This window comes from Chiloscyllium plagiosum, chromosome 2, assembly GCF_004010195.1.
Source record: "Chiloscyllium plagiosum isolate BGI_BamShark_2017 chromosome 2, ASM401019v2, whole genome shotgun sequence".
Lineage (NCBI taxonomy): Eukaryota > Metazoa > Chordata > Chondrichthyes > Orectolobiformes > Hemiscylliidae > Chiloscyllium > Chiloscyllium plagiosum.
In genome coordinates this window covers 95890152-95902876 of record NC_057711.1, presented here as the reverse complement: position 1 = coordinate 95902876, position 12725 = coordinate 95890152, and the positions used below count along the sequence as shown (strand labels likewise).

Here is a 12725-nt window from a genome sequence, read left to right as displayed (position 1 = left end):
CACCTTATCACCCTCACCTTAACCTCCTTCCACCTATCGCATTTCCAACATCCCTTCCCCCAAGTCCCACCTTCCCTACCTTTTATCTTAGCCTGCTTGGCACACTTTCCTCATTCCTGAAGAAGGGCTCATGCCCGAAACGTCAATTCTCCTGCTCCTTGGATGCTGCCTGACCTGCTGCGCTTTTCCAGCAACACATTTTCAGCTTTCATTTACATAAACAATGAAGCAAAAATCTGTCATTGAGGCTGGTTAAATGCATTACAATTTTGCTCTATCAAGGCTTCTCTCCTGCTCCTTGGATGCTGCCTGACCTGCTGCGCTTTTCCAGCAACACATTTTCAGCTTTCATTTACATAAACAATGAAGCAAAAATCTGTCATTGAGGCTGGTTAAATGCATTACAATTTTGCTCTATCAAGGCTTCCAAGTATCAGTTTTATTTTCAGCAACACTCCACTGTGCTCTTCCTTGGTTGATCCTTGACAGTTCCAGTTTTGAAAATCCACACAGGGCTTGTTAAAACTAGAAAGTTCACTTGAACTTTGTCAACTGACATTTGAATATATTAATCAATAACCCAATAGCTGAACATGGATTCCTTTCTTGGCTTTTCCCCATTTTTAAACCTGGAAGGAATGCGGTTCCCAAACAGTTGCCATTTTTTGAAATTTTATTCCTCCATCCTCAGCCAAATTTGTTGAATCTTAGCAGTTAAAGTGCACTCTTAAGAGTTAGTAGAAATTCCACGAATAAAACTGCACTTTCCATCTCAATAAAACTACGAAGGTGGGTAGCACTGATGCAATTAAATACCCAGCAAAGCAATTGAATTTTAAAACTCTTACCAGGTCAGCAACTCCTCCAGGTAAAATAGTCTTCACAATTACACCAGTTGTTCTTCCACCTACTATTCCAAATCCCAAACCACAACCATCATTTACTAGCTCAATTGCTTCAACAGTCTGCCAGTGGACCTGTTAGGGATAAAACGTAGTCTGCAGTGCTCATATATACAACACAATTCTATGTCACTACATTCAAATTTTGATAAAGGCAGATAACACATCTACTCAGTATACTATATAAACATATACCTCTACAAAAGCATTTATACAACAAACCACTTCAGGTTTATGGAGGACAATAGTAGGCATTATTCAAATATCAGTCTCCAATATGGACAGATGAAGCAGCTGAAATATAAAATTAACCTAGTACCTCAACCAAAACAAAACCCTACTGCATGCATCGCACAATCTAATTCTACAATAGCTTCATAAAATAATGTGTATTTACATTTTTCAAATACTTTTGGCGGTAAAAATGAAATAAAAACTGAAGAATAAATTTTAATAAAGAGACCATCATTCTGCAAGTTTATAAAAGTCGCTTCACATTTCTCCCTCATTATTGAAATGATTTGGAGACAATCTTTCAATGTATAATTCCAGTTACATCACACTGCAAATTTTTGCTATAAATTCTGTGTTACGATCGAGCCCTCCACTATCACCTGAAGGAGAGTCGCTCCAAAAGCTAATGTGCTTCCAATTAAACCTGTTGGACTATAACCTGGTGTTGTGTGATTTTTAACATTATTGAAATGGTTATGTTTCCCTTTCCTTTGTTAGTGTTGGGGCTACCCATGGTTCTTTGTTAATATAAAATGGTTGTCTGTGGATTTTAGTTGACGAAAATGGCCACAACTTGTTAGCTAAAGCAGTAATTTACATAGTCAGAATGGTCTTTGAAATCATAGCAATCAGATAAGGTACAAATCGCAAAAATCACACAACAGAATGTGAATAAGAAGCAGCAAAAAAAAGTCACAGGTTATAAAAGAACAATTCTGACAAAGGGACATCCTTGAGAAGTATTGATTGATTCACTTGCAAGAGGGGCTCCTAAGTTTGCTGTTTAATATGGAAAACAGCAGGGGAGGATAGACATAACTCACATTAATTAACGTCCTTTAGATGATTATAATCACATAGAAACTAATATACAATAAGAATAATGGAGTTTTACCTCTAACCAATATTAAGGGATTTAACTGAATTCCTATTGACAGAGCCTAAGACAGTAAGGAGAAGCCCTCAGTCTATGAACAGGGAGACTTGAATAACAAATGCAGAAGTCAGCAGCCTTGGAATGTGGTTGAATAAGATGCATTGTGAGAATACACAGATGGGTTATAAAGGTGTCCGGTGAACATCATGAGATCATGGCAAGACTTATAACTGTCCATCAACTGATCACAGTCACAACTGATATGAATGAATCTGTATGCAATCAATAATATGGTCTACTTGTAAATGCTAAGGCAGATTGAAAACACATACTTATGTCTTTCCTTTGTTCAATGAAGCAGCTTCTGGACCCCCAGAGGTTTTCTGCCTACCAATCTAAAATAATAAAGCTCTTGCATTCTGGAAGTAGATGTGGATCTTCAGTGATTCAATAAGTCACTCTGCTCGAATAAATACACTATCTACAAAACAAAATGAGTTTGGCCAGCAGGTTGGGAAGGAGAGAGACAGTCACAGGAGGTAGAAGAAAGAGAGAGATAAATAATGTTGTAGATGTGGAACAAAACAGCCTCGACAATAGAGTCAATATCATGAAGACCAAAGAGCACATCAAGATAGATCAAGACATAAGCAGCAGCAATGATGAATGCAAGGTCTTGGCTAGTAGAAGGTTAAGAGGATGGTTTTGGTTTTAGCAACATAAAGCTAAAGGAATGTTGTCCCATTTAGTCCTGTTATATAAGCTGCTGCAAGCATACAATATCAATAGAAGAGCTGTTACATAATTACTAGATTATATTTATCTATATAAAGGTAGGTAAAAACAAGGACTGCAGATGCTGGAAACCAGAGTCTAGATTAGAGTGGTGCTGGAAAAGCACAGCAGTTCAGGCAGCATCCGAGGACCAGGAAAATCAACGTTTCCGGCAAAAGCCCTTCATCAGGAATATTTAGCCACAGCAGAATGTTTTAATATATATTGAAAGGAACCACGTATACCCAGTAAATAAGAGTGCACCAAGACTGCACACCTGGTACAGAAGGTTGTGATGTGGGAGAAATCTGCTGTAGGTGATGTAGCATCCAAGTTGCAAGAAGTATAAGCAGAAGCAAGAGACCTACTGTTAGTAGTAAACTGGAGGGAAGGAAGTCTGATAAGCATGAAATAATCAGTGATGTGAAACACAACTAGATGACTAAAGGAAAAGGGCTGCAACAAATGAATATACGAAAATACAACAAAGCACTGTGGATGCTTGAAATCTGAAACAAAAACAGAAATTGCGAGAGAAACTCAGCAGATCTGGCTGCATCTGTGGAGAGACAAGAGTTAACATTTTGAGTCCAATAAATCTTCAGATTTGAAAAATGTTCACTAAACTTGAAATATTAACACTGCTTACTGTCCACAGATGCTGCCAGACTTGCTGAGTTTCTCCACCAATTTTTGTTTCTGTAACAGAGGGATTCAGTAGTGTGTGTGGTGCAAAAACAAATGAGAATAGCAGCAAAATTGTGTTTCTGACAAGAAAGCAAAATATTGAATGAAGGATTAAAATGTTTTTTTTAAAATGTAGTAATAACAATGGTCTTGGATGAGATGAGAATACTACATAAAATACTGTGACACAAAGACAAAATTTATGTTTAAGAACTGGTTTTCTGAAAAGATATGCCTTGATAGATGTGCCAATGGTACTTCATAGTAGCACATAACATAAAACAGATGGCTGCTCACATTAGGAGCACCAATTTCGACTGAAGTCTCTGCAAGTGTGAACAGAATGTTGACACTATTTCATACAATTAGTAAACATACATTCCTCAACTCAATATTTAATGTCATTTATTACACACCATGTTTTAATGATTTTCATTTCCCTCGGTTAACTGCAATAAACTCAAAATTAGCACTAACTAAAAACCATGGCAGCAAGTTTAGAAATATGCTTAAGAACGTTGCACCAAGACTTTTTTCTAATAAATAAGATTTTACAAATTTCCGTTCCTTTCTCATCATACTCACCACCTGCAATTAAGATCACAAGGTGGAGTGCTAATGGGTATGGTGGCAGGAAGAGAAGGTGTCCTACTCTCAGCTCCTACTGCATTCTCCACAGCAATATGGCTAACACTGTAATTTTTGTTGATATTATATAGAAAATCATTTGCATCAAAATTATAATTGCTTTGTTAACTGGACTCAAGTATGCTTGAAAATGAAAGACAGTCAGCATAAAATCACATTTAATGTTTTCACACATCAGATTTACTCAAAATATAGACAAAAGAATAAATGAATTTTAAAATTAAAATTCAAAATATTCAAGAAACATGGTTTTAAGTGCTGTGAATTAGATTATCTATAACATCACCTTTCTTTGTGTTTTCAACAACTTAAACGCAACTCAACTTGCATTTCATACACTTATTAAACTTACAGTAGAAGAATGGGCAGAGAGTGTACTTGCATCCGATGGTGTACGTGAAGCTCCTGGACTGGTCAAACATGGAACAGATCCTCTAGCAACCACTAACTGAATCTGTTCAGTGGCTTTCTGCAGGAGGTCAATAGCTTGTTGATGGGTGACAGTCTGGTCTAGGACCTGTCTGTTGATAGCTAGGATTTGGTCTGATTCCTTTAGTTTGCCATCTCTATTAAAAGAGTATAGAGATGAAAGTTTAATGTCATTTATTACACACCATGTTTTAATGATTTTCATTTCCCTTGGTTAACTTCAATAGATAGTTTTTTACAATTTCAAACAAAACAGAATGTTGGCTGTGGCCTAAATTTCAATGTAAACTAAAGCATCACGAGTAGGTTCCATAAAGAAGGCAAGGAAAAAAATAGTTTCAGAGCTTTTAATAACCACGAAATGAATGACATCAGCACTTAAAAAGAAAAACTTACTCAACTTCTTGCCTACAAGTCATTTCATTGCACAATTTCCATCGAGGGGATCAAAAACGTAAAGTCAAAAAGATTAAAAATCGATTAAAAAAACTGTAACAAATTGGTGTTACAAGTATATTTTACTGTCTAATTCTATAGCTTTGCCTATTATAGGGCTGTGTTAACTAAAACAGGTCTGTAATGTGCTCTGAGTGCTTCTAGAAGCATGAAAGAAAGACTTTAAAGTTATGAGACAGACTAAAAAAATTTGCCATGTTCACATTCAATCATACCAAAGGGGTTTTTTAGATTAGATTACTTTACAGTGTGGAAACAGGCCCTTCGGCCCAACAAGTCCACACCGACCCGCCGAAGCGCAACCCACCCATACCTCTACATTTACCCCTTACCTAACACTACGGGCAATTTAGCATAGCCAATTCACCTGACCTGCACATCTTTGGACTGTGGGAGGAAACTGGAGCACCCGGAGGAAACGGGGAGAATGTGCAAACTCCACACAGTCAGTCGCCTGAGGCGGGAATTGAACCCGGGTCTCTGGCGCTGTGAGGCAGCAGTGCTAACCACTGTGCCACCATGCCGGGTTTTGTCTGTATATAACATGACTTTGGTAAATTCGACTTAATAATTAGATTAAATCATGTAATTTACATATGTTTGACAAATTCATCTTGCAATTAAGGACAAAAGGGTAACTATAGAGAGAATAGGGCCCCTCAAAGATCAATGCAGCAGCCTTTGTGTGGAGCCATAGGAGATAGTGGAGACACAAAATGAGTATTTTGCATCAGAGCTTACTGTGGAAAAGGACATAAAAGATATAGAATGTAGGGAAATAGATAGTGACATCTTCAAAAGTGTCCATATTACAAAGGAGGAAGTGCTGGATGTCTTGAAACACATAAAAGTTGATAAATACCCAGGACCTGATCAGGTGTACCCTAGAACTCTATGGGAAGCTAGGGAAGTGATTGCTAGGCCTCTTGCTGAGATATTTGTATCATCGATAGTCACAGGTGAAGTGCTGGAAGACTGGAGATTGGCTAACATGGTGCCAGTATTTAAGAAAGGTGGTAAGGACAAGCCAGGGAACTATAGACCAGTGAGCAAGTTAGTGGAGGGAATCCTGAAGGACAGGATGTACATGTATTTGGAAAAGCAAGGATAGTCAATATGGCTTTGTGTGTGGGAATTCATGTCGCATAAACTTGATTGAGTTTTTTGAAGTAACAAAGAGGATAGATGAGGGCACAGTAATCTATATGGACTCCAGTAAGGCGTTCGGCAAGGATCCCTATGGGAGACTGGTTAGCAAGGTTAGATCTCATGGAATACAGGGAGAATTTGCCATTTGTATACAGACTGGCTCAAAGGTAGAGGACAGAGGGTGGTGGCGGAGGGTTGTTTTTTCAGATTGGAGGCCTGCGACCAGTGGAATGCCACAAGGATTGGTGTTGGCTCCACTATTTTTCGTCATTATATAAATGATTTGGATGTGAGTATAAGAGGTATAGTTAGTAAGTTTGCAGATAACACCAAAATTGGAGGTGTCGTGGACAGCGAAGAAGGTTACCTTGGATTATAATGGGATCTTGACCAGATGAGCCAATGGGCTGAGAAGTGGCAGATGGAGTTTAATTTAGTTTAATTTAATTTAATGTAGCATTTTGGGAAACCAAATCTCAGCAGGACTTATACACTTAATGGTAAGGTCCTGGGGAGTGTTGCTGCACAAAGAGACCTTGGAGTGCAGGTTCATAGCTCCTTGAAAGTAGAATGACAGGAGAATAGGATATAGAAGGCAGCGTTTGGTATGCTTTCCTTTATTGGTCAGAGTATTGAGTAGAGGAGTTGGGAGGTCATGTTGTGGTTGTACAGGACATTGGTTAGGCCACTGTTGGAATATTGCGTGCAATTCTGGTCTCCTTCCTATCGGAAGGATGTTGTGAAATTTGAAAGGGTTCAGAAAAGATTTACAAAGGTGTTGCCAGGGTTGGAGGTTTTGAGCTATTGGGAGAGGCTGAATAGGCTCGGGCTGTTTTCCCTGGAGTATCGGAGGCTGTGGGATGACCTTATAGAGGTTTATAAAATCATGAGGGGCATGGATAGGATAAATAGACAAGGTGTCTTCCCTAGGGTGGGGGAGTCCAGAACTAGACTGCATAGGTTTAGGGTGAGAGGGGAAAGATATAAGAGAGACCTAAGGAGCAACTTTTTCACGCAGAGGGTGGTGCATGCGTGGAATGGGCTGCCAGAGGAAGTGATGGAGGCTGGTACAATTGCAACATTTAAAAGGCATCTGGATGGGTATGTGAATAGGAAGGGTTTGGAGGGATATGGGCTGGGTGCTGGCAGGTAGGACTAGATTGGGTTGAGATATCTGGTCGGCATCTGGTGGATCTGTTTCCGTGCTGTATATATCTATGACTCTGTGACTCTAATAATAGTGCCTAAAAACTTAAAATCTAGATACAATGTGAACATAAACCAGAGAAAAGTCAACTTGTGACATCAGCAAGTGTTTCAATTCAAGGTCTCACTGGTAGCGGCATACCACCAATTAATTCAAGATCATAAATCAATCAGGTGACTCAATGCCAAATCTTATAACAGGACAATGCAGAAGGTGCTTGGCCCACTGAGACTACTTTGGGGTTTTCAAATGGCAATCCAGTCAAGTGCCAATCCCACCTGTTGGCACGTCACTGCACTTTTCCCCCACCCCCCAAGTATTTGTGAACTTTGCTTTGAAGGCTACTCAAGCATCTGTTTCTACAGCCACAATGTATTCTAAATTGTACTTACTCATTGTATATACATGTTTTTCTCATAGTTCCCTCAGTTATGTTAGACCTATACACACTAGTTCTGGATTTCTTAGTTCTGAGACTTTTATCTTCCATTCATATTTGCACTTTTAAACTGCTTGCCTATGTCTTTGAGATCTGTTACAGTGCTCCTCATTCTTATCAACATTTTAAACATGCACACCTTCTGTAAACACTAAAATTTACACCCTAGATATCCATGTTCAGCTCAGTGATGTACACCAAAAAATCATAGCTCTTATAGCCAGCAGAATTCTAATGTATACTTACCTTCCAATCTGAAAAAACAACTATTTAACATTATTTTCTGCTTAATGGTCCTTATCTATTATTAAATCCAAATTGCCACTATTCATTTAATTAAATAATGTTTAATTTTTCTCGCTAGTCTTTAGAAACATTGAAAATAGGAGGAGGAGAAGACCATTTGGCACTTTGAGCCTGCTCTGCCATTATGATCATGGCTAATTATCCATGTCAATACCCTATTCCTATTTTCACCCTACACCCTTTGAGCCCTAGGAACTACGCCTAACTATTCCTTGAAAAGACTTAATGTTTGTCCTCAACCTTTTTCTGTGGCAAAGAATTCCTCAGGCTCACTATATTCTAGCTGAAAAAGTTTCCCCTCATCTCAGGCCAGCCCTATATGCTTTGAGTACAACCCTTCTTCCGGACTTGAGGTGGTGGTTGAGGGGAGTGCTTGGGGTGGGAAGAGTATCAGAATGGTGAGGTGCTGATAGGTAGTGTTCCCCAATTCTTCTGCCGTTATATCGGTGACTGCAATGGTGCTGCATCCTGCACCCAGGTTGAACTGGAGCAGTTAATGAAATTCGCCAACAACTTCCACTCACCCCTCAAATTCACTTGGTCTATCTCGGACACCTCCCTCCTCTTTCTTGACCTCTCAGTTTCCATCTCCGGCAACAGTTTATGGACCAACATTTACTATAAACCTATAGACTCCCACAGCTATCTGAACTACACCTCCTTCCACCCTACATCCTGCAAAAACTCTACCTCCTGATGCTGCCTGGCTTGCTGTGTTCTTCCAGCCTCCTGTTTGTCTACTTTGGACTCCAACATCTGCAGTTTTTTTTGTGTCTGCCCCATACGCTTAGACTCTGACTCCTGGTCATTGGGAACATCCTTGCTGCATTGATCCTGTAAAGCCCTGTTAGAATTTTACAGGTTTCTGTGAGAACTCTTCATTCTTCTAAACTCCAGTGCATATAACCCTAACGAATGCAAACTCTCTTCATATGTCAGTCCTGCAATCTTAAGAAACAGTATGGTAAATTTTTAGAGCACTATCTCCATACCCAAAGTCATCTTTCCTCAGATAAGGACACCAAAACTGCAAACAATACTCCAAATGAGGTCTCACTAAAATCCTGTACAACAGTAACAAGGAATCCCTTCTCCTGTCCACAAATCCTCTTGCTGGCCAACATATCATTTTGCTTTCTTCACCATATGCTACACCCACATGCTAACTCTCAGCAACTGGTATACAAGGATCCATGTCTCATTGCACTGACTCCTTTCCAAATCTATCACCATTCAGATAATGTCTTTATGGTTTTACTACCAAGGTAGGTAGCATCACACTTGCACTTCACCTGCGACAAACAATAAATCATCACGGCATCCTCCTCACAGCCCATGTCCTAGTCAGCTTTACGTGGACTGAAAACTTCGATATATTACATTTAGCTCCCTTATCTAAATCACTGATATGTAGTGAACAGCTAGGGTCCAATCACTGATCTTCTAATAGAATCACAGAAACCCTACAGTGTGGAAACAGGCCCTTCGGCCGACAAGTCCATACCAACCCTCCAAAGAATATCACACCCAGACCCATTCTCCTACATTTACCCCTAATTGATGCACCCAACCTAAACATCCCTGAATACTACGGGTAATTTAGCATGACCAATTCACCTAATTTGCACATCTTTGGACTGTGGGAGGAAATTGAAGCACTCGGATGAAACCCACGCAGACATAGGGAGAGAATGTGCAAACTCCACACAGACAGTCGACCAAGGCTGGAATCGAACCTAGGTTCCTGGCACTGTGAGGCAGTAGTGCTAACCATTTAGTCGCTGTGCTGCCCTTTGGTTTATATAGGTAACCCACTTCAATACTATTTACAAGAAACTATATGGTACTGTGGCAAAGATGTGGAAAAAGTATATACTTTTAACTCAATATTCAATTGTTGCGGTCATTTTAGAATTTATTTCGAAATTCACCATTACAATCGTGCTCTAAGTGGTCATAATTCCACACACTGGCTGTTGGTCTTCTTTAATAATTGTTGCATCCTACAATTGTTAATTGCACTAAGTCTGTATCACTTTGATTCCTGAAAACGTGGCTCATCTCAGTTACGTCCTCTATCTGTGCTCTGAAGCGCTTTCAAAGTTAGAGAAGACCTAAAGTAAGCTAAATATTTATTTCAGCTTCATTAGTCTAAGTTGAAACATAATTACAAAGAAACAAGTTTAAGTACTTTAATTGAGAAAACAGTAACAAAGAAAATCAATGGGATTCCAGTTATATCATTCTGGTAGTTATTCTGCAAATTTGTTTGGCAAGACATCAGCATATTTAATAATTAAAAGTCAAAATTAATGCTATACGCATGGAAAAGAGACCACACATTGATGGGAATCTAAAGAAAATTTTTTACCTTACTGACATATTGCCTTCTTGGACTTCTTGGACAAAGATCCCCAGTTCTCCCTTATTTTCACTCTCAAGTCCAACAACACTGAACCCCAAACCATCGCAGGCAGGTTTCATCAAATTTACCTTTTCAATGGAACGACCCTAGTGGGATGGAGAATTTGGTCACTACTAGCAAAAATAGATTTTCTATCATACAACAATTTAAAGTAATATTGAATATTAACCAGAACTGGAACTTTCAATATCCTCCCCAACCATCAACTATATAAAATATTAATGTTGTCAATCTGAAATGACTGCAGAAGAATGCTGAAGCTTGAAGCATGCTCCCAGTATACATCAAGGCGTGTTTTCGATCAATTCCTAATATAAACTATTACGGACTAATAAGGATTTTTCATTTATTGACAACACTCGATCCAAGATTTTGCTGTCTACCCAAATACAATAAAATGTTTGCCAAAAGGGATTTGTTTGTCTCTCATTTGGAGGAAACTATTCCAGCTTGAACTTCAGATTAATCGAAGGGCAATCCAAAAATTGAATTCGCAGATAAGGAATTTCAAGCCACATTTGAAGACTGGCTCAGGATGTGAGCTGCCGTTTCTAATGAAAGAAAACAAAAATAACCAACAGGTTTTAAAAAACATAAAGATTTAATTTAGCTCGGTGAAAATATATTTGATAGTGAAACTATTGTTAATAGTAGTTTTTAATTCTCCTTTTTTCTTTCAACACTTCCAGACATTGGAGTTAACTAACACAGGGCAACAGAAATAAAGAAAAGATAGTTAATACAAATCAAAAAAAGTGGTAATGAGAGAAACTATGGTCAGTAGGTGTCTGAAAACTTTGAAATGAAGTTATGTTGAAAGAACATACATTAAATAGGCCAGATAGTGTCCAACATTAGTTACTTTGTGCTACATTGATTCATCTTCTTACATGGGCCATTTTTCTCAAACTCTGCTCAAATTCTTCATTGGACTGTGCTGAGGTTTCATGTTCAATTTCTTTACTCCCATTCTGCTGAGCTATCACGTACGATTCATTTAGTGGAGATGAAATAGAAGTAACAGGAGAGCCAACAGCCTGAGAAAGATCAATGCCTGAAGGTATGGCAGGCGGCACAATGTTCACCTGTTTTTGAAAAAAGTACAATGTCACAGAAGTTGTACAATAATTGGCATCAAATCATTGCATACAAATTCAAAACTCCCACTATATGCTGTCATGAGACCAAGAAAAGATATTTAGAAATTATTCTATATTTGTTTATTTATAATAAGTCACTGGGGTAATATTCCAACTGCAAATTCCAAAGCACATCCAAGTGTGGTAAACAAAAATTCTTCACTTGACAATGGTTATGGATGTTCCACTTTCTCTGCAGAGGAAGACCAGGCAAGATTCCCAAATATCTCAGCTAGACAACAGGATGCAGCCTTCACAACTTGTACAAGACCAATACATGGCAACAGCTTATGTCACTTCAAGTCAGGTAGCCTTCCCCAATTATCTCAATTATATTCTTTTTTGTCCAACTAATGTAATCATGGTGGGCGGCACTGTGGCACTGCTGCCTCACAGCACCAGAGACCCGGGTTCAATTCCCGCCTCAGGCGATTCTCTGTGTGGAGTTTGCACATTCTCCCCGTGGTAAATAGTGCGGTGAGGAAGGCATATGGCGTACTGGCTTTTATTGGTAGAGGAATTGAGTTCCGGAGTCCTGAGGTCATGATGCAGTTGTATAAGACTCTGGTACGGCCGCATCTGGAATATTGTGTGCAGTTTTGGTCGCCATACTATAGGAAGGATGTGGAGGCACTGGAACGGGTGCAGAGGAGGTTTACCAGGATGTTGCCTGGTATGAAAGGAAAATCGTATGAGGAAAGACTGAGGCACTTGGGGCTGTTTTCACTAGAGAAAAGAAGGTTTAGGGGTGACTTGATTGAGGTGTACAAGATGATTAGGGGGTTAGATAGGGACGACAGTATGAACCTTTTCCCGCGTATGGAGCCGGGTATTACAAGGGGGCATAGCTTTAAATTAAGGGCGGGTAGATATAGGACTGATGTTAGGGGTAGGTCCTTCACTCAGCGAGTCGTAAGTTCATCGAATGCCCTGCCAGTAGCAGTGGTGGACCCTCCCTCTTTATGGGCATTTAAGAGGGCATTGGATAGGTATATGGAGGATAGTGGGTTAGTGTAGTTTAGGTGGGCTTGGATCGGCGCAACACCGAGGGCC

General features: G+C 39.3%; 1 protein-coding gene across 12 annotated transcripts in view; it reads right to left on the bottom strand.

Annotated features, from left to right (window-relative positions):
* LOC122562047 (multiple PDZ domain protein) overlaps positions 1-12725 on the bottom strand; it is a 368714-nt gene that overhangs the window by 273873 nt on the left and 82116 nt on the right. For all 12 annotated transcript variants that reach the window (XM_043714532.1, XM_043714569.1, XM_043714586.1 and 9 more), the window contains exons 5-8: positions 11424-11618; positions 10480-10619; positions 4475-4688; positions 849-977 (exon numbers count right to left, since the gene is read on the bottom strand). In XM_043714532.1, coding sequence (XP_043570467.1) covers positions 849-977; positions 4475-4688; positions 10480-10619; positions 11424-11618 — 678 coding nt within the window. The remainder of the gene's footprint in view (positions 1-848; positions 978-4474; positions 4689-10479; positions 10620-11423; positions 11619-12725) is intronic.